This window comes from Pistacia vera, unplaced genomic scaffold (assembly GCF_008641045.1).
Source record: "Pistacia vera cultivar Batoury unplaced genomic scaffold, PisVer_v2 Contig404, whole genome shotgun sequence".
NCBI lineage: Eukaryota > Viridiplantae > Streptophyta > Magnoliopsida > Sapindales > Anacardiaceae > Pistacia > Pistacia vera.
In genome coordinates, this window is record NW_022196229.1 from 372437 (window position 1) to 399311 (window position 26875).

Genomic DNA, 26875 nt, shown 5'->3' on the forward strand with positions numbered 1-26875 from the left:
AAGCAATAATCAAATTCCCTCTTCTCTCCCTCTCTTTTTATGGGACGACTACCGAGCCTCTGATTGTTTCACCTTTTCTCATTTTAATCATTCCTCCAAAAAAAAAAAAAAAATAAATAAAATGCCTTTGTTCCTCTCCGATGAGGAGATGTCCCGCCTCTCCAATGATGCCGTCTCGCTGGCGGCCAAGGCTGACGCCTACATACGAGAACTCCAAAGCGAACTCGAGACCGTCAAGGCTCGCGCCGACGCTGCTTCTATCACGGCCGAGCAGACTTGTTCCTTGCTTGAGCAGAAGTTTATTTCGTTATCGGAAAATTACTCGAAGCTCGAGTCGGAACATGCTCAGCTTAAAATTTCTCTCGATGAGCGCGATAAGGAACTCGCTCAATTCCATGCGGAGAAGCACCAGCTCCATTTACAATCGGTTATTGTTTTAATATAATTTTTTTTTTTTTTTTTTGGGATACTTTTATGTAGAAGGCTAGGGTTTTGGTTCGTTATTTTTTTTGTGTATTTGAATTTCATTTTGTGTTCTCTTTTTAGATTGGGAAAGACGGTGACGTAGAGAGGTTATCGACTGAAGTGGCGGAGCTGCATAAGTCACGGAGGCAGTTGATGGAGATGGTGGAGCAAAAGGATTTGGTGATCAGTGAGAAGAATGCTACCATTAAGACTTATTTAGACAAGATTGTGAGTTGAACTAAGTCACATTTTGCCTTATACGTTGAACTTACTTTAGGTGTCTGTTAAAGGTTTGATGATGTTTTATTTCTATTATGAAGATAAACTTGACTGACAATGCTGCAAAAAAAGAATCACATTTGGCTCAAATTGAGGCAGAGTTAGCTCGTTCTCAGGCTACCTGCACTCGTCTTTGGCAGGTAATTTGCTTTGTTTTCTTGCTATACGTTTGTGTTTACTTGTCTTACCGTGCGTGGTTGATGCTGATTGATTTAGAATCTCTATGAGCCATGACTTGCCACTTTCAATTGTATCTTATTGATTGGTAATATTTGATTACTTGGTCCTTCTGGCGCCATCCTGTGTTTTATGTTTACATTTCTGTATAAGCAGGAAAAAGAACTTATAGAAAGGCATAATGCTTGGCTTAATGAGGAGTTGACATCCAAGGTTAACAGTCTTGTTGAGCTGCGGAGAACACATGCTGATCTTGAGGCAGATATGTCAGCTAAGCTTTCAGATGTATGTGTAATTAGGATTTTTTTTTTTCTGCTTTTTCCATTTTAGTAAGTTCAATGTGTTCTTTTTTGTTTTGCATAAGAAATAATTTTTTTTTTTTTTCAATTTATTGCATAGCAACACTGTTAATGTTAAAAAATTTATGTATCTCAGGCCGAGAGACGATCCAGTGAATGCTCTAGCTCTTTAAATTGGAACAAAGAAAGAGTGCGGGAGCTAGAGATAAAGTTAACATCATTACAGGAGGTATCATATGTTCTATTTGGCTTTTGAAATTTGCGTTCCATTTAATTTCTTTTATCAGTTGCCTCAACATATTATTTTTGTCGCTTGGAAGGAATTTTGCTCCTCAAAGGATGCTGCTGCTGTCAATGAAGAGCGATTGTCAGCTGAACTTTCAACAGTGAGTTTATGAAAATTATTAGCTATATATATTATATTGTATAAGTTTTCATTGTACGGAAAGTTACTCAAAGAAGGATTTGAGTTATTTCTTGTTCCATAGTTCCTGTCAATGAGTAAAATAGCTGTTGAAGTGAAGGTCTTGCATTTCAGACTTGGGTTTGCTTTTTGCTGTGTCTTAACAGTGGGCCCTGATATGAGGGTGGACCAAACTATAATGTTACACTAGATTGGATGTATGCTTTGGCATTCTAGTTGCTTTTGTTTCTTTATTTCATGGAGATTGTCATAATAACTTTGCCAATTATGTAGGTAAATAAACTTGTTGAGTTGTATAAGGAAAGTTCAGAGGAATGGTCTCGAAAGGCAGGAGAGCTTGAGGGTGTGATAAAAGCTCTGGAAGTAAGATTTTATAAATTTTGGTCAATTTCAATGACTGAACTTTCTTTAATTTTTATTTCTTCCTCTTTTGTTGATTTTTGTCGCTATTTCTAAGCAGACCCACCTGACTCAAGCTGAAAATGATTATAAAGAGAAACTTGAAAAGGAAGTTTCTGCAAGGAAGCATTCTGAAAAGGTATGGCTCTTTCCTCTTCTGTTTTTTTTTTTTTTTTTTTTTTAAATTTAAATTAAACAAATTTCTCCTGTTAAAATTTATCGTTGTGGTTGCCATTCTGCTCCCTTAGTGTGTCTTCTTGACAAATATGCAAGCAAATTGATGTTTTTATTGCTATGTTCTTTTGGGATTGGCTATCTTATTATAAATACAGAACATACAGATGAGATGATTTTTAATTAAACCCTAAACCTTTGTTGGCCCCTGCAGACTTCCTCTTCACTTATATATGTATATATCTTTCAATACTATTGCTATACGAATTCAGTTTTTAATTAAAAAATTTACTTGCCTGTATTTTCTTTCTCTTTGATCTGGAACTTTGTTAGATGAATGACTTGAATTAATTATTTTTCATTTGTGGTTACATTGTTTTTGGTGATTATAGGAGGCTGCAGAGTTAAAGGAGAAGCTTGAAAAGTGTGAAGCCGAAATTGAAAGTAGTCGGAAAGCAAATGAATTGAGTCTTCTTCCACTCAGCAGTTTCAGATCTGAAGCGTATGTCCATGATTGAATAGAAATTGTATTAAATGCTATGATGTTAATCTGATGGGCTATGGATGATTATTTGTTTGCTGTGAACCGTATTTTCCCCCACCTTTGTTTGAATGTTGTTTAAAGGTTGAGATTATTAAAGCTACTTATGGTGCATGTATGTCTACTTTTTCAATACTGGACATGCTGAGTTGCAAGTGTCTGAAGCCTGCATCAGTTCTGTTTAAATATGTGAATGTTCTCCAAAAGAAGGAAAGGATTGTAATGGTGGGAAAATGAAACAGATGCACCTGGTTGAAATCTGTAATCTAACAAATCTCTTTGGTGGATCAAGATGGCATTCTGTTGGAGGTTGTATGGAAATTCTTTAATAGTGGTGTGTGTATGGGTGGCACAATATGAGGAAATTACCTACTTTTTGTGTTGAAATCATGTTGAATGACTGAAACGTTTTAGTATGTTTCACCTTAATGGTCAGAAAAGGAATCCTGTGTGAAATAAAGGGGTGTAGGGCTGTTGGGGGAATGCATCTTCCTTAACACTGTACTTTTAACTATTTAGTGTTCTTGGTTTAGAATTGCTCGATTTGTTTGCATATGCAAGTTGTTACATATCTGATTCTGTTTGTTGGAGGCATATTGCATCCCATGCCTTTTTTTATCCTTGTGCTGGCAAGTCACAAATTGCGGCATCTTTATAGCTTATTAGTGCTCAATTTGTTTTGTATATGCAACTTGTTACATGTCTGATTTTGTTTGTTGGAGAAGCATTGCATTCTGTTACGTTTCTTCTGTTGGTGAGTCACAGATTTCAGTGTCTGTCTAGCTTACCTATACTAATTTTTGCAGCCATTTTGACCAAACAAGTTATGTTTGAAATCTCTTATAACATCATTTTATATAATTTGAATTAATTATTAAATAAACTGCAGCTGGAAGGAGTCATCAGATGCCAATGAATTTTCTGAGGATAGTCGCTCGCTTGTGCCTAAGATTCCTGTGGGTGTCTCAGGAACGGCACTAGCTGCTTCACTTCTGCGTGATGGCTGGAGTGTGAGTTATAATAGTGTTACTTGTTTAACCTATTTCATATCTTTGCCAACTCATTTTGAATTTTTTATGTATTACGTTTAGCTTGCTAAAATGTATGCAAAATATCAAGAGGCTGTTGATGCCCTGAGACATGAGCAATTGGGAAGAAGGGAATCTGAAGCAGTACTACAAAGGGTCCTATATGAACTAGAAGAGAAAGCAGGGGTTATTTTGGATGAAAGAGGTAATAATTTGGTTGATATTAAGAACCTGAACTGCTCCTTTGTTGCAATGTTTGCTGCTGCATTTTGCTTGACCATACAAAATTAATCTTGGTTCGTCGTAGATTTTCAAGTAATTATAATTTAGGGATATAGTATTTAATCTGGTAGATCTATAACTGGTTTTTAGTCCACTGATGTACCCCCCAGGGTTTCTTGTTTAATTTAGTTTAACAGTTTCTTACAAAATAATTTCTGGTCAAACTATCAGTGATTATGTGAGAAATCAGCTCTGTTGTGAATGATGAGTGTTTACTGAAACTAAATGGTATGGTTGTTAACTATTTAATTTGTAGTCTTCTGTTAGGTTTTTGAGAATTCCTTTTTATGTGAAAGCTGGTCCAAACCTTAACTAATTTATATTATCTGTCAAATAATTGTTACACCTCAGTCTTTCAGTTTCTTCTTCTTCTTCTTTCTTTCTTTTTTTTTTTTTTTTTTTTTTTTTTTTTTTTTTTTTTTTTTTTTTTGTGCCATGGTTTTTTTCTTTTTTTGCAGAGGAGTATGAAAGGATGGTTGAGGCTTACTCTGTGATCAATCAAAAATTGCAGAATTCTGTCTCTGAACAGTCAAGTTTGGAGAAAACCATTCAGGAACTAAAGGTGTTTGAATACTCAGTCATGTACTTTTTTTTTTTCCCCTCTTCTCTTGTTATAGATAAGTGCTCATGTCCTTATCTTCTAGGCTGATTTGAGGAGACGTGAACGTGATTACAATCTGGCACAGAAGGAGATTAATGACCTTCAGAAACAAGTATGTAAAGAGCACCTCTAAGTTTTAATAATTATGCATAAATTTTATTTTTGCTGCCTAAGTTGTTTCTAGGTTATGAGTTTCTTTGGATAAGAAACAGAAAGAAACTATGGAGGAGGTGGGTAATCAGCACTCAAGTACAGCAAAAGGAACACAAAACATACTAAAAGCAACAATTTTATAAAGCAAAGCTTTCAATTAGAATGAATGGAGTGTGTGGCAATGTATCTTAAAATGGTTTTGAAACTGTAGTGTACAAAGCTGACCAAAGCTGAAATTTCCTCTTGTAATTTTCAATCCCTCTGCACAGAGTCCTTGAAGATTTTCCTATTCTTTTTCATCCAAATAACTGAAAAATTGTTATCATTCATGTTTCATAAATCTTTTCATTTATTGTTGGCCAATGCATATATATTTTGAAGAATTTTTGGCCAATATTATTACCATTATGATTGATGTTAATCTCTTGTTGAGTTGGCATTCTTAGCAGTCATGTTATATTACTGGAGAATGTATTATTTGTATCCTTTATATCTACTTTTTGTTCTTTTGAGCGTTTTCATCCTTAGACCTCTTTGTTTAGGTGACAGTTCTTCTCAAGGAATGCCGTGATATACAACTTCGCTGTGGATCCTCTAGGCATGATTATGCTGAAGAGAGTACAGCTGTTGCTGCAGTAGAAGTGAATGTGAATGGAGAGTTTGATGCTGAAAAAGTCATTTCAGATCGTCTTGTATGTTTCATTTTTCTTGCCTTGACTGTTTAATCCAAGTTTCTTTCTTTAAAAGTTGGTGACAAATACACGTGTTTTGGTTGAAACAATGATAACAGTTGACATTTAAGGACATAAATGGATTAGTTGAGCAGAATGTCCAGTTGAGGAGCCTTGTGCGAAGTCTGTCTGATCAGATTGATAGCAGGGAGATAGAATTCAAGGTAACAAGGAAATGTCATACCTGTATCCATAGCTTTTACCACTCATTAATTCTTGTATTAATTTTACATCTGAATTTTGATAAGTTTAATTGGGCAACTATGAATTTGCAGGAAAAGTTTGAGTTGGAGCTTAAAAAGCACACAGATGAAGCTGCCTCTAAAGTTGCTGCAGTGTTGCAAAGAGCTGAAGAGCAAGGGCATATGATCGAATCACTTCACACCTCTGTAAGTCTTTTGATGCTTGTCATTTTTTTTTTTCCAATACTGACCAAGATTATTCATTATCTTTCTATATACCTGCATAGTGTGATGACATTTTAAATTGTTGTTGTTTATGCTATCGCTCATTTATCTCTGCTTAGGTTGCTATGTATAAAAGACTATATGATGAGGAACATAAACTGCGTTCTTCCCATCCACAGACTGTAGATGCCACTCCTGGTATTCTTCTCCCTTTTTGCTTGCATGATGAATCACTTTTTTGCTTTCAATTTTTCTGTTTTTTATTTTGAGATTAATTAAGAGAAGTCATTAGTACTAGCAATAGTATACACATTCATATACAGCTGTTATGTTAGGGCTTATTTTTCCTTTTGTGTTTTCTTTATTTATTTTGGGGTGGGGTAGCAGTTTAAGGTTGGAAGAATGTTGAGAAACCAGCAAATTTATAGAACTGCAAACATTCTTGAAAGGTACAAAAGTATTTCAAATTATATAAGTGGTCCACACATCAAGAAATCCGTTTTACCACATACAAGCTTTTTGTATTATTAATATGGTTAATTTGTTTTTGGTAANCTTTATTTATTTTGGGGTGGGGTAGCAGTTTAAGGTTGGAAGAATGTTGAGAAACCAGCAAATTTATAGAACTGCAAACATTCTTGAAAGGTACAAAATTATTTCAAATTATATAAGTGGTCCACACATCAAGAAATCCGTTTTACCACATACAAGCTTTTTGTATTATTAATATGGTTAATTTGTTTTTGGTAATTGCTGAATTCACTTATTTTTTTTAATTTTCTTTCTTTGTTTCTTTTTTTCAATAAGAAACTATAGATTTGTATTAATTGAAAATTAGATTGAGTTACAGAAGTGGAGTAGTAGATGACCTTGAGAACTAAAACCTTAGGGAGGGTTGGCCATCCTATACAGAGAATAAAAAACATGTCTAAGTTCCCAGTTGAATCAGCCAGTACTTTAACAAAGAATTATGTCTACACAACAACCTAAAACTTCTTCCAGTTAAGATGTATGAAGAAAAAGAAAAATCTTGGAACTCCCTTTAATTGAATTTTTAAAGTAACACATTTTCCCACAACTACAATGTTTTCTTCTTTTTTATCAGCAAACCCTTGTCATATCCAAAGATGGTTGGCACTGCTGCAAAATTGCTTATTGTATTTCTCTTTTTTATCCTATCTGTTAACTAGTTTTCTTCTTCCTTGATTTTATGCTCTTTATACTTGTATAACTTGTAGTTTGATTGTTGCAGTGGATGGGAGGAGGGACCTCTTACTTCTTCTGGAAGGTTCCCAGGTATGATTCATTAGTGACTTCTTTTTGTAGAATTGGCATATTAGTTTATGCTTTCATGGTACATCATGACATATTCCTTAAATTACTTGATGCAGGAGGCTACCAAAAAGGCCCAAGAGAAGGCGGCAGAACGAGTCAGATTTCTTGAAGAAGATTTGGAAAAGTCTAGGTATAGGTTATTTCTAGTTTATGCATTCTGCATTTATGAGTAAATTCAGGTTTTTTTGCTTGAAAGTACATTCTATGCTGTGAGGTTGTTTCAATACTCTGGTGAAGTTTACCTAGTGAAATCATTGTCACTCTAATCAGTACAAGTCCATATTATTTAATAATGCTGCTCTCTCTGTCTCTCTCACTGTCTGTCTTTATCTCTCCCTCGCTTTCTGTTTTATATCTTCTCATTGGCTGATTTGTCTTACGCTAATAGGAGTGAAATTATATCACTAAGATCAGAGCGTGATAGGTCGGTTTTGGAAGCAAAATTTGCGAGGGAAAAGCTTGATAGTGTTCTGAAAGAAGCTGAACATCAGGTGAACTTAATGTGCATAATATACTGAAGTTATCCATGTTGTATATATGTCTTTGTATCATGGAATAAGTCTTCTTTTAACATTTGTGTTCCCTGTTTTGCATATGACACATGGCAGAAAGTTGAAATCAACGGTGTATTAGCTAGAAATGTGGAGTTTTCACAGCTGATAGTAGACTATCAACGGAAGCTGCGTGAATCTTCAGAGTCTTTGAATGCTGCTGAGGAGCTTTCCCGGAAGTTAAATATGGAGGTGGAGATTTTACTGGGGGTGTTTAATAATTTTGATCCTTCTACTTGATATTCATTGCTGCCTTGTTCCTTGATAGGTATCTATTTTAAAGCATGAAAAAGATATGTTGTCAAATGCTGAAAAGAGGGCTCTTGAGGAAGTCCGTAGTTTGTCAGAGAGAGTGTACCGACTGCAGGTTGTAAGCACATCTAATGCAATTTTCTGTCTCGTATATGTTGCAACTGTCTAATTTTGGTGCATGCAGGCTAGTTTGGACACTATTCAGAGTGCTGAGGAAGCTCGTGAGGTAGTTTTGCTTGTGTGTAAATTATTGTTAGCATTTTTTTTAACTGTAATGGAGTCTTCAGAAGTCATTGAGTTGTGTCATGCTCATTGGAACCACAGGAAGCTAGAGCTACTGAGAGGAGAAAACAAGAAGAGTATATAAAACAAGTTGAGGTGTGTTTTCATGGGTTTTTAAATCTTTTATTTTATTCTAAGTTGCTTATAATGTGTGCGATTTATGGTTGTAATATGATGTCTATTTCATTTGAGTTGTGGCGTATTTCTTTTGTGGTTCATGGTCATTGCTTTGGCCTTGTTTTGCAATTAATTATATATTATGAAATTATTGTAACTTTTTTCAAGCCTTAAAATTTATTCTCTCTTTACAGTCATTGGAGTTTGATATAGCTATTAGTTGTAGTGTGCGCCCTACCCTTTTACTTTGGTGATGTTGGACTTTGATGTATTTTTAAATATAAGCTCAGAACTTAATCAGCAATTACAACAGTGTTTTTGATAAAGATTCGACTTCTGATATCAGTGCAAATCTTTTCCAGTGTGACAATGTTGAATGCCATTCATCATCTTTATTGAGTGGTGAAAGTTTAGCAAGGGAATGTTGATTTTTGTATCTATTGCTACTCTTTTAATGTGGATTCAACTTCTGGCCGCATCTTTTTAATTTTATCCTAAGAAATTTAGTGCTTGTTTGATTTCATTGACATAATTTAGTTTCTAAGTTTGGTATTGGTAACTTATAATTTCAGAGGGAATGGGCTGAGGCTAAGAAGGACCTGCAAGAAGAGTGAAACAATGTTCGAACTCTCACATCTGACCGTGAGCAGAACTTGAAAAATGCTGTGAAGCAAGTTGAAGAAATGGGGAAGGAATTGGCTAATGCTTTGCATGCTGTTACAGCTGCTGAGACTAGGGCTGCTGTGGCCGAGGTTTTAATCTATTGCATTGTTTTGACTTTTTCTGTTTTCAAGAAATTTTTTTTATGTATCCCTTTTGCTTTATCTTTGGATGGATTACTTGTTTAACAGTTTTCTTTGTTTATATTATTTCAGGCTAGACTTTCTGATCTTGAAAAAAGGATGAAATCATCAGATGCTAAGGTAGTTATATCTGTTGAGTATTGCTATTTTCACGTTATAAGTGTAATTTCTATTCTATTAATATGGACATACATTTGCCTCTGTTAGTCCTCAAGTTCTGATTTTCAGAGAGTCCTATAACTAGATATTTGTGTTTCTGAACTTGCTCATTTTTAGTTCCCTCAGGTTTATGTTAACTTAATTGAAACTTATTGTCACAGTCCATTCTATGGAGTGTGGTCCTGATGTGTATGTATAAAGATTTGATTCATTTGTGGTATACATTGGTTTGAGTTTCTAGATCTTTGTTTTTTCTCCTTTCAATAATGTATTTGTCTGAAAGTGGTGCTGATTTCTATATTCTGCTTAAACATACTGATTTTAATCTAATATTTTGCCACATGTTAGGACCGAATTTAATTATGACATTATATATCTTGTTTCTTTTTTCCTTTGTACATTATTAGGTAGACTTAATAGGAGTGTAAATTTGTATTATTGCAGATTGTAGTAATGTAAATGTAAAATGTGTCCGATTAAAACTTCTGAAGAAAGATATATGTTTATGTTACATTGTGGAATATTATAGGTTAATAAAGCCTTAATTTTAATATTATTATCTATTCTTTCCGAGGAAATTATTGGTTTTTTCATTTTACTCTAATGAGCGGTGTGATATGTGTCTACTCATGTTTTATTGCTTTTCATGTGTTCTTGATTCTACTGACACAGGTTGGCGAGGTTGATGATGGTAGCAGATTATCAACAAATGAGGTCGGTACTAATTTTTACATGATGTTTCCTTGGTGAATAATGCTGCTGATAATCTGCATAAGCACTATACCTTGGGGCCAGTACACATTTTAGGCATTGGTGGTTTTGGCCGCTCCAACATCCAGGAGCTTCAAGTATCTTGTGGGAGTTTTAATGAATTTGACTTTAATTAATCAAGAAAATTCATGATGACTTATTTGATTTTCATCAAGACAAAAATAGGAACTGCAAAATCCTACTAGAGGGGCTTCCTTGACCAGATGACTTCCTTAACACATATTACCTTGGCTCAAGTTAATAGCTTTCTGTTATTTATTACCTTTGTAGTAATGCACGAGTTCCTTAAAAAAAAATTATTTTAATTTTTTTTTGTTAAAAATGCCTCCAATATACTTCACTAATTTTTTTAGTGATCTTTTAAAATAGAAAATTCAAATAGTAGTCGGCCCCAAGATGCATTTTTCTGTCTATGATCTGCAGTGTTATTAATGATTTGTTTCCTAATGAAGGCAATATATGATTTTGCCTCTTAGCTAGTGGCCAAATGCATCATTGGTTCCCATTTTTATTGTACTGTTCAATTTGGGTTGGCTTTGTGGGTATTACATAAACGTATCAATTCACTTTCAATGGCTAAGATTGTATTTTACATGCATGATTAGTTCATCTTGGAAATTAAGTATGACAACTATAACCTTAACCATTCAAACTGCATTAATGTGATGGTTTACAGTTGCAGATATTTTAGGTTCCAAAGTGTAAGTATAACAAGTCCATGTTAGTATGACAGTGGTTGATAGTCATTATTTTTGTGCTTGCAGTGTTGATGATATGCTTTTGCAGAGTTCCCTTAGTGTAGATCCATGTGTTTTTTTTTTTTTTTTTTTTCAGATTGCATTTCTGACTGTTATGGTTAAACGTGCTTTAGGTGTTGTGTAGAATTGCGTAGGCAAAGGAAGAGCTGGAAATTGAAGAGAAGCACAGGCCAACAAGGATCACATGCTTCAGGAATGTCTAACATCATGAGGTACTTACTTTTCTGTTGCGGAATTTATGTGTTATGTGACAGTTCACATTGAAATTGCAGTATAGAGCATAGCACAAGAAATGAAGATGCACTGAACAGATGGAAGTCGCTCATGAAAACTTCAAGACTGAGGTACCTTTGGTCTTTTTAGCTCTCAAAGATGAGTTTCAGCAATTTCAGTTGATATGCTAAGTTTTATTTTCTTCTAAATCGTTCAACTAGGCGGAAAAGTTAAAGAAATCATTAGAAGCCGAAGTTCTTTCACTTAGAGAGAGGGTTTCTGAGCTTGAAAATGAAAATATTATGAAGTCCGAGCAGCCTCTGCAGCTGCAGTAAAGGAGATGCTGTTGCTTCTCCCTAGCAGAAATCACTGGTTTGAAGGAAGAATATCAGTTAAAATGTGAGACTAGTAACTGCATATTAAATTATGTTGATGTTGATATTCTTTTTGGATTCTTATCTTCCCTTTGCTTGTAGTTCTCAAATACGACAATGGAAGTTCAAATATCTGCTCTGAAAGAGAACTTAAGAAAGAGCATGACGATGGCGTGCTGCTCAAGCTAATTATGAAAGACGTTACTTTTAGATATTTAATCGGTGCTTTAATTTTAGTATTCTATAGAAATAAATAATATCAGAAAAAAATTGAAGAATCATCATGTCATATTTCGTAGCTTTGTGGACTTGAAGCATTGGATTCGATTAACTTAGATTTGGATGATTTTACTGTTTCACAGTTTTTTTGCAGTCTGAGACTATTCAGGAGTTGCAAAAAACATCACAAGCTTTGGCTTCATTGCAAGATGAAGCATCAAGTTGCGTAAATTGGCAGATCTTGCAAAGCCGAAAATGTATTTTTTTTACTTTGTATTATTATGTTTTTTGCTTTACTTCTTTTTTTTTTTTTTTTTTTTTTTTTTTTTGTGTTTTTTTTTTTTTTTTTTTTTTTTAAATTTTGGCATGATAAGTCAATTTGTTGATATTGCTGATCTTATTGTCTCTTTTTTAATTTTAGTTTTTCACAGGTGTTTGATTTTGGAATAGTTTCAACTGTGAGGTTGTTGACCAGAAGCTTTTTAGGACCATAACTCCGTCGTAGTTACAAAAACGATAGGATAATATTTTCTCGGTGATACTTTACCTGTTGTTTGATAGGATTTAAAAAACTTTATTGACTGTTATAAGAAATACAAATTGGATGAGCAGTTACTGAACATGAAATCAAAAAATACAAATTATCTAACAACAGTACTACAATTCTTATTGATGAAAAAGGCTGGACGAACCTGATAAATGGTATTAACATATATGCTGTACTGTGGATAAATGACTGATTATTTTTCAATTTCTACATTGCTCATTTGCTTTATATAGGAATTTATTGATGTTTTAGGAACGAGCTTGGTGAATCCCCTTTGCTTCATACTTTCTGGAGCTCTAAGTCACTACCTTATGGACTTGAAGCAACCTATTTTGTTATGGTTTACCAACACATGTTGGTTCTTATTTCTGTTAGGCCGACTTTATTGTTAGTGGATTTCTTAAACATATTTTTAGTGTCTCTTTCCTATAAAATAATTGCTTTGGTATAATGTCTGTGATGCTGCTTTAGTTGCAGCTGTGTGAGATTTCTACTTTTCAGTTGACTTCACTGTTATTTGATTTCTTAAACATAGTTTTCTTCTGTTTACTACTTATTCTAATATGCTATATTAGTCTCTTGATTTCCTAATATAATATTTGTTCTTTGCAGAGTGAACTAAAGGGTAAGTGGGAGGTAGAGAAATCAGTGTTAGAGAAATCAAAGAATGAAGCTGAAAAGAAGTTCAATGAAGTTAATGAACAGGTTGGTGCCATTCTTTTAGTTGCCTATTTTTTCCCCCTCTCTGGCTTAGAATTTTCAATTTTAACTATTTTTTTTAAATTTTTAAGTTTTTAATGGATATGCTAATTAAAACAAGTGATTAGCATGTCATGGAGATGTTGTTCAATGGTCTTGATGTGGATAGAAGGTTGTCCACAATCCAGTTTTCTTAATAGTTAATATTACAATTGATTTGAGGTTATTTGTGATATGTGTTGATAAATTTTGATAACAATATGTTGCAAATTATAGTGAATGGTTTAATATTTTATATTTTAAGTGGAGCCGACAACCATTCATTATGGTAGAATCTCATCTATAAATTACATAACAGCTATGTTTTTTATTTATTTATTTTTTAATTTATGTCTGCGTGTTTTGGTGGTGGTTGAGCGTGATGGTATCTTAATTAGTTTTTAAATTATCTTGGTTTTATTTCTGATTGATTCCTTTCTAGGTTCTTGTTTAGGGACATGTGTAGTGCTTTTTGAAAGAACTTGATTTGATAGCTCCTTGTCCTGATCTTATCCTAGGCTCAGTTTTATATTCAACCACATGACATACATTTGTTTTTCTTTATTTAATGTTATGTCTAATGAGTTCTGCCAATGGCCACTTTAATTCTTCAACTAAATCGGTGACATTTGTTTTTCTTAACTTTTCTGGTTATGTTTACTTATTTGTCAATCTGGTCTCAATACTGTAGAACAAGATATTGCACACTCGACTTGAGGCTTTGCACATTCAATTGGCAGAGAAGGATCGAAGTTCTGTCGGAATTTCTTCAGGAAGCACTGGTACTAATTCACTTGGTGATTCTGGTTTGCAAAATGTGGTTAATTATCTTCGAAGATCAAAAGAAATTGTAAGCATATTTTACTCTGTAACTCTCTCTCTCTACCCTCTTACTGTGTGCAGTTCTAATGTTTCCTAAATTTCAACAGGCAGAAACAGAGATATCTTTGTTAAAACAAGAAAAGCTGCGTTTGCAAACACAAGTAGTTCATCGTAATCCATTCATTGTTTATTTATTGAATACTTTTATCTTGAAATACTTGATATTTGACTGTACATTTAATAATCCTCTGTCATTTTTTAGATAAATTGTTTTCATTTGTGAAATTGCTTCTCAATGTGAGCTTTGTGTCTAATTGTGTATTTCCTTCTCATTATTGCATTTTTTTTTCTTGCATGTTAAAAGTTCTTTTTTACATTATGTTACAAACAGAGAACTATTGTAATTTTCTTATTTTGTATTGACAAATTATACATCAATATAGGAAAATAAAGAACTAATCTAGGAAATAAATAATCTAATCTAGGAATAAAAAATCTAACTTCCATTTACAGATTTGTTCCTATTATGTATTGATTACAATCCTAATATCCTATTATAATTTATACCTTAATCATGCAATATCTGTAAGATTTTGCATGATTATCTACAACACTGCCCCTCAAGATGGAGCTAGATATTAATCATGCCCACTTGTTACAATATAATCAATCCGAACCCATTCACAACTTTAGTAAAACATCTCCTAGTTGCTCTCTAGTCTTCACAATCCGTAGAAATTAAACCTTGCTGTATTTCTCACGAATGAAATGACAATCAATTTCAATGTGCTTAGTTCGTTCATGAAATACGAGATTAGAAGCAATATGAAGAGCGACTTGGTTCACAACCACAATTTTGCTGGCGAAGAGGCCATAGACCAACTTCAGTCAAAACTGATATATCCATATTTATTCACACAGACTGCCATAGCCCTATATTTCAATTCTGCACTAGATCGGGACACAATAGTTTGCTTCTTACTTTTCCATGAGACCAAATTTCCACCAATAAAACACAGTAGCCAGTAGTGGATCTCCTATCTATCTTGGAACCCGCCCAATCTGCATCAGAGAAGCACTAATATTATTATGTCCATGATTTCTGTACAAAATACCATGTCCTGGAGCTCCTTTCAGATAACACATAATCTGTTCTAACGCTGCCCAATGATCAACAGTAGGAGAAGACATGAATTGACTTACCACACTGACAGAGTACGCAATATCAGACGAGTGACTGTTAGATAGTTTAACTTTCCACCCAGTCTTCTATACCTCTCAAGATCTTCAAATAGTCACCATCTTTGGTAAGTTGCGAATAGGAAACATTGGCGTACTACATGGCTCAGCACTTAATTTTCTTGTCTCAGTTAATAAGCAAGTACAATTTTTCTTGAGAGAGGAAATGCCTTTCTTGCTCCTGTTACCTCACCCCTAAGAAATACTTCAACACTCCTAAATCTTTTGTATGAAACCGAGTGTGAAGAAATGATTTAAGTAATGAAATCTCTGTAGTGTCACTCCCAGTGATGATAATGTCATCAACATATACAACAAGAAGAATAATGTCAACTGCCGATTGTTGTAAAAGACTGAGTCAGACTTGCCTTTGTCATTCCGAACTTTGCACACCTCACTAAACTTCCCAAACCAGCACGTGGACTTTGTTTTAAACCATACAACGATTTGCAAGATGACAAACTTTCCCATACTCCCCCTGAGCAACAAATCCAGGTGGTTGCTCCATATAGACTTCTTCCTGAAGGTCACCATGTAAAAAGACATTTTTTTTATACAACTGATGTAATGGCCAAGAATGAGTAGCCGCCATTGAGATAAATAAGCAAACAGAAGTCAATTTAGCCATAGGAAAAAGTGTCAGAATAATCCCCTCCTAAGTTTGAGCAAGCCTTTAGCTACAAGACAAGCTTTAGCCTAGCCACTGACCCATCAGGATTTACTTTAACGGCAACACCCTTTGCATCCTAGGCTTCTTTCCAGTAGGTAAGTCAACCAAGTTCCAAGTACCATTAACATCTAAAGCATTCATCTCTTCTATCATAGTATCACGCCAACCAGGATGATAAGGCTTCAAGGACAGTTGCAGAAGGGAGACAGAGTCTAGTGATGCCACAAAAACAAAAAAAAAGATGATAGGTGATCATACACCAAATGAAGAGATAGATAGTACATTGACGTTTACCTTTCCGAAGACAATGGGAAATCAAGATCACTCAAGGTTGGATCCAACGACGAAGAGTCTTGGGTAGGACATGAGTCTGAGTGTCTTCTTGACGAGGAACACAGGTATCGGGATCACTGGAGCTGGGTCTAACGACGAAGAGACTGGTACAGGAGGTTCTTGTCGACGAGATAACAATTCGAAATGGAGGTAGTGACGGACAAGGGGTGGTGCCGGAGGAGGAACAGTAGGTGGGGAAGACTCAGGTGTGGGAGTAGCCGTAGGGATGTGACGTATAGATTAGTAAGTCATCGTCCTCCCTTGACGTGCATAGGTAGACAAAGTGGGAAAAAAAAGGGTGTTTTCTAAGAAAATAACTCAGGTGACACCATATCTATTAAGACTAGGACAATAACATCGATATCTCTTTTGAAGACGAGAGTAACCTAGAAAAACACATTTAAGAGATTTGGGATCTAACTTGGTTACCTGGGGTCGAACATTACGAACAAAACAAGTACTACCAAATATCTTTGGGGCAATAGGAAACAAGGCTTAGACGGGAAGAGAACACTGTAAGGAGTGGAACCATTCAGAATAGAGGAAGGCATGCGGTTAATTAGAAAACAGGCCGTGGAAACTGCATCGGCCCAAAACTGTTTAGGAACTTGCATTTGAAATAATAAGGCTCGACGGTTTCAAGAAGGTGCCTATTTTTCCTCTCGGCTACTCCATTTTGGGACGGTTGTCAACATAAGAGGATTGATGAAGAATGCCATGCTGGCTCTATAAGACTGAAAAGAACTCGAAAAATTTCTTTGGCATTATCGCTTAATGTCTGGATAGAAGTATTAATTGAGTTTTAACTTCGCACAAAAGGCACAAAAATGAGAAAACAACTCAGAACGATTTTTCATTAAATAAGCCAAGTTACACGAGAGTTGTCATCAACAAAGGTAACAAAATATTTAAATCCAGGTTTAGACATAATAGAATACGGACCCCAAACTTTGAATGAACTAATCAAAAGGGACACTAGCCCGTTTTTGACTCTTGGACTTGAAGAAAGATGGTGGTGTTTGGCAAATTGACATGACTCACATCTAACAAAGATAATTATTAAACTGAGACATAGTTTCTTTAACAATGGTAAGAAGGATGTCCTAACTGACAATCCGCCTTAAAAGGGGTCGAAATACTGGAACATGCAATGGTTTTGGGCACTTGTGTGTCAAGGATGTAAAGCCCTCTAGATTCATGTCCTTTACCAATAATCTGTTTCGTCGTAGGTCCTGAAACAGGCAATGATCAGGGAAAAATGAGATACACTTTAAGAGCATATGAGTTTCCTCACAGAAATTAAATTAAAAGCGAATTTGGTAGACTTAATACAGAGGATAGGGAAATTAACGGAGTAGGTTAACAGACCCAGACCCAAACACAAGAGTTGATCCATCAGCAAATACATTAGACGAGGAATATGTGACTGATATGATGAGAAGAGACTAGGATTACCTGTCATATATCTGTGGCACCAGAATCATGACCCATTTGGAGGATGAGGAATAAACATGTATTTGGTTTACCTGACTCGGCAGAGCAGTGATGGAAGTAGATGAGGGCTTCAATGATTCTTGATACTGAGAAAACTTGGCAAACTCATCAGCTGAAATCATAATCAGAAGTATCAGTAGTGGCAACATGAGCTGATTGAGTTTCTGGGCCTTATTTTGCATTTTCTACACGTGCGCTTTGTATGACCGGTTCATGACAATAGTAGCACACAATCCCTCCTGACTCCTGACTCCTGACTCCGATCTCACGATATTCGAACCCCCTCTTCTATTATGCTCCTGTTATATGAACGTCTAATGTCATGATTCTGACTACAAGAGCACTACTCGATTGAACAGATGGAGTGCTTTCTGTACGAAGAGCCCTATAAATATGTCTTGGAGGAGGTGATCTCAGAACTAGAAGAAAACTGAGATTTAGCATATTCAAACTCAGAAGGAGTCCAGCTAGGAACATAATCGCCATTTTCTCTCGTTGAGCTTGTTGAACTTTCACATCACCACTCACCGGTAAGAGAATGTTAAGTTCTTCATATATCTTTAAATCCATAAAATAGGCTGTAAGAGACCTATCTTGTTTTTCAGCTCGATAAAAAGCTTTGCTACATTAAAAATTCGAGAAACATTCCCTTTCCCAGAATACAAAAAATCTAGATAGTCCATCAATTCCTTCACATATTCACAATGATTAATTAAACCAAGTATCTCACTGTTGATGGAGTTCCGTATCTGCAAGAACAACCGGCATCCTCCTCAACCATGTTTGTTTTGAATCGTCTTCAGATGAATCTTTGGTGAGATGATCATCTTTACCAATATTTCGCAAATAAAGACGAATTGTCTTACTCCAATCAATAGTAATCAGACCCATTAACTTATTTCCGTAATATTTGACATTACAGGAACCATATCAATTATAGACTTATCAGTCATAGTAAGAAGACGAAAATAGCCAATAAAAACTCTTTCAAAGAACGAACTCTATATCAACAGAAACCAACAAACTATACCAATAAACCGACAAAACTGTTTTACCTGGCAGAGAAACTGAAGAACTAATCACACAGACTTGCCGGAAATAACAAGACGAAGCCGGGAAGGGTGATCGAAGCAAGTTCCTCCGTCGCACGCCGCCACACAGCACCAGCGTGTGGATCTGACGCAGATGAAAAAGGGTGGCGCGTGAGACTCATGCGCTACTCCTCCGGTGACCTAACTTCAGGAAAGGTCATCGGTAGACGAGGCTTCTTCCTAGGCAGGCGGTGAGAAAAAATGGCCACTCTCCAGGGTGACTCACAAATAATGCTCACTTGGGCAGAAAAAAAAACGATTGAAAAAAAAAAAAAAAAACAACTCGATTGCTCTGATACCATGTTACAAACAGAGAACTGATTGTAATTTTCTTATTTTGTATTGACAAATTATATATCAATATATAAGAAAATAAAGACCTAATCTAGGAAATAAATAATCTAATCTAGGAAATAAAAAATCTAACTTCCTATTTTACAGATTTGTTCCTATTATGTATTGATTACAATCCTAATATCTATTATAGATTTATACACTTAATCATGCAATATCTGTAAGATTTTGCATGATTATCTACAACACATTAATTTGTTGGTTTTCATTTGATAATTGCTCATTCAAAAATTTAAACAGCACCCAGTTGTTGTGAATAGTTTGTTCACTCTCTTGTAAATCTCATTGTAGTAAGGTAGTTTTATGTGTCTCTTATTAAATAATACAAGTGTATTCTTAGATTTTCTTTTTTAGGGGTTATATTTCTTAAATCTTCACTGTGATTTATGTTAGTTACTTTTTCTTTTAAAACCAAAATATCTTGGTTGTATTGTTATAGCTTGGCATTCTTGTTGCACTAAACACAGACTGAAGTTGAGTTTTATAATAATGGTTATGATTTCATGTTTTTCCTGTAGATTGTATGAAAGCTTTAGATTCCAAATAATTGTTAGAAATGTTTTGAGGATAATATAAAGATTATGGAACAGAAGCAACTTTACAGTTGGAAGATCATGTAGAAATTGATGTTAAAATTATAATTCGATCTCTTTATGAATACTCCTTATTGTCATTTGAGATGTTCATATACTGTCTTTGTTTTTCCACCTGATGTTTTATATTATGGTGATAATTGTAGTTAATGTTCTAATATGTACTTGATACATCTTATCTTATATGTTTATTGTGTATACTTTTAGTAACAAATAATTAGAAATCAGGTCTCAATTGAACGTTTAAGAGGTTTTGTCTAATGGCTTAGTAGTTCACTTATGACATTACATGATTTGATGTACTGATATCTCTTTCACTCCCTTGTAGCTTGAGAGCGCTCAACGGGCTGCAGAGAATGCCCAAACTTCACTTCATGCTGAGCGGGCAAATTCAAGAGCTTTATTGTTGACAGAGGAACAGATCAAATCATTACAGCTTCAGGTTATGTTTTATTTCTTCTTGAAATAGTGACATCCATGAAAAACAGACAAGTTTCTCTTTCATTTGTTTTTTTCTTTTTTTGGCTGTTTCTCTCTTTTCTTTTCTTCTTTTTACCCTGTCAATATTTTATTAAAAAATGTTAATTCGTGGGTCAAATTTCATGGTATCGAATTTTTTTCTGGCAAAACTCAAGGTACATTGTTGAAATCTGCAGGTTAGAGAAATGAATTTGCTTCGTGAAAGCAACATGCAACTCAGAGAGGAAAACAAGCACAATTTTGAGGAGTGCCAGGTATGTCTGGGGAGGGACCCCAAGGATTATGTGTTATTTTTAATTAAACAACAGGCTTTTGTTTTTGAAATAGCTTGATGGTATCTAAATTGTAAAAGGTGTTTTTTGTGTGATCTAGAAACTACGTGATGTAGCTCAAAAGGCTAGGGCTGATTATGACAATCTAGAGAATCTATTGAGGGAGAGACAAATTGAAATTGAAGCTTGTAAGAAAGAAATTGAAGCTTTAAAGAAAGAAACTGAAATGCTGAGGATGGAGAAGGAAAACCTGGAAAAGAGGGTTTGTGAGGTATTGCATCTGTGAACTTTTTGTCTCTAAGGCATACTTTTTACCACATCATTCTAATATCTAGCACTATTTGACATTACTTCAGAGGTGTAGAAATATTGATGTGGAAGATTACAATCGCCTGAAGATTGATGTTCGACAAATGGAGGTAGGATAAATCTTTTAAGTATTTGAAAAATGAAATGCTTTTAAAAAATAAACTGTTTGTATCTCATTTCTGTGTGTAATGAAATAAGTGTCTATATTGTTTGCATGAATATGGTATAACGTTGGTGAGACTAGCTTGTTTAATATGCGCCTTGGTACTATCTTAGGTTTTATCTTCTAATAAGTATTATTCTGTGAAAAACCTGAATCAAATATGCTTGAAGGTATCGAGTCTTACTTCGCAACCCTAAACAATGGTTGATACAACTTTGGATGAACCATATACCACCATTTTTTATGCACTAAAGATGTTGAAAGAAATTAGGTTTTTGAGAAAAAAATCTAAGAAATGCGCGTTGGTGTGTGTGTGTAATAAAGAAGTTGTATCTTGGATATTTTTTTAAATTTCTTTATGCAGCAGGTGTTTTTTAGATAAATATTTTGATGGAAGTATTAGTATGGCAACTGTAAAAGTCAATGTTTACGTGCATTTTATAATTTCAGGGATTTTTTATTACCGGTACATAGCTTTACTAATTCATACTTCTGTTGTTATCTTGTGGTCTGTGTTTTCACATCTACTTTCAATTTTTGCCAGGAAAAACTAAAAGCTAAGGATACTGAGATAGAGGAAATGAAGACCCTTGGTTCTAAAAGGCAAGAAACAATTATGCAATTGGAGCAACAACTTGCAAGCAGCAGGGTGGAACTGAATGAGAAGGAAAAGAAGCTAAATGATATTTTGCAGGCAGAGGTACACTGGCATGGACTTATTACAGACAAGATTTTGTTTATGTTTTCTTTGTCCTCGGTACATTTTTTTGTGTTCTATGTGCAGGCTGTGAGGAAGCCAGAGTTGGAAAAGCAAAAGAGGATTATTGGTCAGCTAAAGGTTGTTTACTTGTTCTTGTGAAGTCTGATAATTGTGATGATAACCTATGGTTGAATAAAGGATTTTTTTTTTCCCTTTTCTTTTGCTTTATAATTCTTTTCTTGACATTAAATTGGTTGCTTCCAGAGGAAGCATGACATTTTGTCGAAGGAAAAGGAGGGAATTTTTAAAGAAAATCAGGCACTTTCCAAGCAGTTAGACGAATTGAAGCAAGGTATTTATCTTCTTCCTGGATTTAATTTAGTAGTGCAAGATAGCTTGCATTTATTAAATTTTATGATCAGGAAATTTCACTTGCTTTGGATTTAATCTGGTAACTTGTGTTATTAAATTCCTTTTAAAGGTAAAAAGTCTATGGGTGATGTTACTGGCGAGCAGGTTATGAAGGAAAAAGAGGAGAAAGATACTAGAATACAGGTTCATAAACTAATAATGTTTCTTTTTTTCTTTTTTTTTCCCATTCTATTGCTTACATTTGAATATCTTTAATATTGACCAGATTCTGGAGAGAACTGTGGAGAGACAAAGAGAGGAGTTGAAAAAGGAGAAAGATGATCATCAGAAGGAGAAAGAAAGGCGCCAGAAGGGGGAAAAGGCAATTTGGGATTCTGCTAAGAATGCTGATCAGGTTATCCATTGATTCCGCTTTCAAGAGATATCTCTGATGCAAGTCTTGCAAATTACCTGACCAAAAATTTAATGATTATTTGTTGATAATGCCATAATAATTGTGACACATGGATATATGAGGGTTGCTTTTCCACTAGAATATGGAGTAGATGTAATGCTGCATTCATTGCATTCTTTTTAGTTCAAAAAAATGTACCTTCTTTCTTGCTATTGGTTTGAAATCCTTTGTTGTGTTACATATACCATCAAATTAAAATCACTCCTCACCGGTAAGTGAAATTTTGATCATGCCAATAAAAGCATAGAATAGTAGTTTTAACATCATGGTGAATTTCTACTTAGAAATTAATTCCTGTATTCTCTTGTTGTAAACACTTATGTCTCCTTGTACCAATCTTGTAGTGGAAAATAAAGATTTCAAGCGAACTTGAGCAGCATAAGCAAGCTGTGAAGCGTCTTTCAGATGAACTACTGAAGATAAAAAATGCTGAGTGCAATCTTCCAGAGGTAATGATGAATTACACCTCTTCAGTCCTTTGATGCTTTTCTGCTGTCTTGTCCTTTCTTGTATAGCATACTTGTGGACAGCTTGTTTACCTTTTTGCGCATCTTTTTTATTCAATATATATATTAGTTTCTTATTTAAATTAAAAATGTTTTGCAACTAATAATATATCAAATATTTTTATCATTCTCTTCCAGAAATTTAAAATGTTGAATCTCTGAACATAGTCGTAATTGGTTTTGTGAATCTTTTTTGCTTTTGTAGATCTGCTTTTATTTTAATATTAAGTTATTTTTATCATTTCATTCTTCTATTCAAATTAGATATTTCTGTGTCTTATAATTTTATTTAATTTTTTTCGTAAAAGAAGTAGGAAGTTGCATTTAGTGGGTAACATCAGTCGTTTCTTATTATTTTTTTGGTTGATTTCTTATTCTACATTGTGTATTTTAGCCAGTGTAACATAACCTGAAATTGTTTTAATGTTGCTTTTGCATCTTAATTTACTCCGCTTGGTTATGTGAATTTTTCTCAGGGTACATTGGTGGTCCAGCATCTCTCTGGTACGAATTTGGATGATCGTGCTTCATCTTATTTATTGGCTGTAGAAAATTTTGAAAGAGTGGCACGCACAGTTTCTAGTGAGCTTGGATCTGGTGCCCCTCCTCCGGACACTTCTGTAGTCTCAGATGCTTCCGCAACAGCTACTACAGGTAGAATATTGTTCTTTTTTCTATCCCAACTGATTGTCTCCTCTAAAGATGGGTGAATTCTTCTTTCATGACACCTCATCTTGAGAGTAATCTTTTTGCTTCTGTAGGTCCAGCAGTTGCTACCCAAGCACTGATTTCCAGTTCTTCAGCAGGACCTGCACCAAGTAATTTACCACCAAAAGCAGCAGATGGAAAAGATAGATTAGTTCTTGCCAGAACCATTGTTGAAACTCGTAAGCAAGGGCGCAAGTTAGTCCGCCCCCGACTTGGTAAACCTGAAGAAGCACAGGGTGATGTAGAGATGACAGAGGCAGAAGGATCTAGCCTTGGTGGGAAGGTTGCATCATCTCAGGATGTGGAAACTCAAGTCAATCTCACTCAACAGAGTCAACCATTGGTTCGTAAACGCCTGGCTTCATCTACTTCTGAGTTACGTGAGGAGTCACTCCTACAAGGGGAGCCCACCACTGATATTGCTGCACCTGCGCCGAAAAAGTCCAAGGGAACAGATTCCCCACCAGAGGATGCTGGAGGACAATCTGCAGCTCCATTGGAAAATATTGATTCTCAACCAGTTATCGAAGAATCTATTGATGCTGTGAGCGATATACCCCAAGAAGAAGCTGTTGATGCTGAGAAGGAAGAGGTTGATACTACTGGAGAGAAGACTGAGGAGCTAAAAGAATCACAACAGGTAGATGGGGCAAGTGAAGCTGAAATGCAGAATGAGAAGAATAATGCTTCAGAAGAGAATTTAGATAAGGCAACTGGAGCAGAGATGGCATCTGACGAGGGTCTAAAGGATCAGACTGAGCAAGAGAACCAACTGTTGACACTAGAATCCGAGAGTGAGAGAGAAGAGGGAGAGCTATTACCAGATGTAACAGATCCTGAGGGAGTTGCTGACATTTCAAATCTGGTAGGGAGCCCTGAAATTGGGGAAGTTCTGCCTGAGGTTATTGGAACTCCTGTGGTGTCACCCACAAGGGTTGAGGATGAAGCTATGGTTGCAGTAGCAGCAGAAACTGGTGATGTCACTTCACCTGAGGCTGCAAATGATGAGAAAAATGAAGAAGGTGATGTGACTGAAGAGAATGTTGAAGGTTCTGACAAGTCGAATGATGGTAATGACCATGTTGCAGTAGAGGCAGATCAGGTGCCTGAAGCTGCTTCAGTTATCAGTGAGACGGCCTCAACAAGTTCAGCTGCCGAACCTGAGGCCTCAAAGCAACTTAGTTCCAGTACAACAACAGCAGCTGAAGTAAAACAAGCTTCCCCTGTCAATAATCCTCCTACTATAGTAAACCTACGAGAGCGAGCGAGGGAGAGGGCTATGCAAAGACAAGCTGGAGTAGTGCCACCATCAGTAAGTAGAGGCCGTGGAAGACCAGCAGGACGTGGTCGAGGTGCTCGTGGTGGGCGTGGTGGACGTGGACAAACTCCTGGTCAACAATGATATGCTTTTGAGATAATGAGATGAGGTACATTATGTATTTTTAAATGTCCTAAAGGGAAAAAAAAAATTGTTTGATTATACGGATAATTCCATATTGCAAGATATTGACTTATCCCTATATAGTACCAGTTGATGCACGCGTAGAAATTCAGTAGCTGATGAATTTTGTATGAATCCTTTCTGCTTTGGAAGAGCCGATCGAGGCAAGCTAGTGTTACAGGTGGAAGCTCTAATTTATAAGTAGAATAATGTTACAGTTACATCATTTTTTTACACCATGATGTGGCATATGTCACAGTCATACAAAATTTTAATTATTTTGAATTTTTAATATTATAATAGAATGTGTGTGATTATGATATATGTCACATCATGATGTAATGAAAATGGTGTAAAAGAGTGGTGTAAATGTAGCATTACTCTTATAAGTAACGTTTTCGTGTCATTGCAGACAGCCATGCAACCATAGCTTCGGAGATGTATATCATCATGCGATAAGGGAAAGCTTGAAGATGGAATCTGGGTTCAATATTGAGCATTATAGGTTAGATTACCCTGTTATATTTTTAGTAAGTGAAAGAAAGTTGGAAAAGCAAGATGTAACTTGAGATAGATTGAACCATTTATGATTAATGTTAGAATACCGCATGGAACCCAGTAGAATATATTTATTGATGTGGTACAGGAAGATTTGTATATGGAACGTAATTTTGCAGGTGGTATAATAGAAAGCCATGGGTTCGTTTGTTTTGTTATTTTGGATAGGATTTTAGAAATAATATTGGGTAGTTAAATAGGGGAGTATTATGAGGTAAAATTTAAAAATTAACAAAAAAATTTCATAGGTTTGCTAATTTAATTAAACATCTTAATATATAAAAATTTTATAAAATGACAAAAAACACTTCCATCCACCCATAGTGTTAGATTCCAGCCATTATTGATCGAATCTAGTCAAAAAATGACGTTACGATATAGACTAGTCAAATCTGGCGGGTAAAGCATCGATATGGCCTTTTCCGATCAGATCCACCTCGGATCTGGTTGGAAAAAGGCAAGTTCTACTGCCAAATCTGGTCGTCGACGGTCGCAAAAGTGTAGATCTGGCTGTCAACGATGGTCAAAGAAATGGTCATCGTTGTTAGTGATCGGATCCACTGTGGATTTGGTTAGAAAAGGTCAGATCGGTAAATTACCGGTTAATTTTGGTCATTTGTAGACCGTTGTGATAAATTCTGGTTACCATCGATAGTGGCTGTCAGAATCTGGCAAGTATGGGTGGATGGGAGTATTTTTGTTAATTTTTAAACTTTTTTTTTTGTATTTAATGAAATTAATAAACTTAAGGGGGCATAAAATAATTAAAAAAATATTAATATTTCTTAAATAATTAAACAAACAAATATTTTGAGGATAGAATTGAAAATATGGATAGAGATAATAAGCCAAACGGATTATTTTTGCAAACTTAGAGAAAAATTTATAACCCAAGACAGGACGTGCTAAATTGTACCCATCAGGCCATTACTAATATATAACGCAGTGTCTGAGTCTGAAACTTGAATGAATAGGAGAAACAAACATATAAATTGTTCGAGTGAAAACATGAACGGCCTCATGTCTAAGCTTTTTTTTGTTTTTTTGGTTGCCACGTCGGATTTCACTTCGATCGGTTCACATAATTTTTTTTTTTTTTTTGGTTATATTGTCTGTTCCAAAACTTAAAATTAGGTCCCAAAGCAGCAACAACACATAATGAGGCAAAAGAGAAGACAAGACAAAATCACCACCAACCACCGTCACACTCACAATCACAACCACAATTCACAATTAG

The 26875-nt window shown here is 35.2% G+C and overlaps 1 protein-coding gene across 1 annotated transcript; it reads left to right on the forward strand.

The window, feature by feature from the left end:
- LOC116142055 (nuclear-pore anchor) lies at positions 1-25312 on the forward strand. The gene is given in 50 exon segments (XM_031427510.1): positions 1-427; positions 547-693; positions 786-884; positions 1078-1206; positions 1357-1449; positions 1541-1606; positions 1918-2007; positions 2105-2182; positions 2610-2719; positions 3648-3768; positions 3850-3991; positions 4527-4630; positions 4713-4781; positions 5365-5514; positions 5613-5717; positions 5829-5942; positions 6080-6158; positions 7213-7256; positions 7352-7425; positions 7684-7786; positions 7904-8038; positions 8115-8213; positions 8283-8324; positions 8423-8476; positions 9070-9249; positions 9373-9462; positions 10132-10205; positions 11102-11200; positions 11261-11292; positions 11295-11332; positions 11423-11619; positions 11689-11739; positions 11741-11775; positions 11938-12012; positions 12015-12051; positions 12956-13046; positions 13771-13929; positions 14009-14062; positions 20004-20117; positions 20332-20409; positions 20528-20698; positions 20784-20846; positions 21444-21599; positions 21684-21737; positions 21864-21951; positions 22081-22154; positions 22237-22365; positions 22770-22874; positions 23408-23585; positions 23693-25312. Coding segments are annotated over 50 exon segments (6324 nt in total). The 5' UTR covers positions 1-121; the 3' UTR covers positions 25042-25312.
- Positions 25313-26875: the final 1563 nt, after the last annotated feature.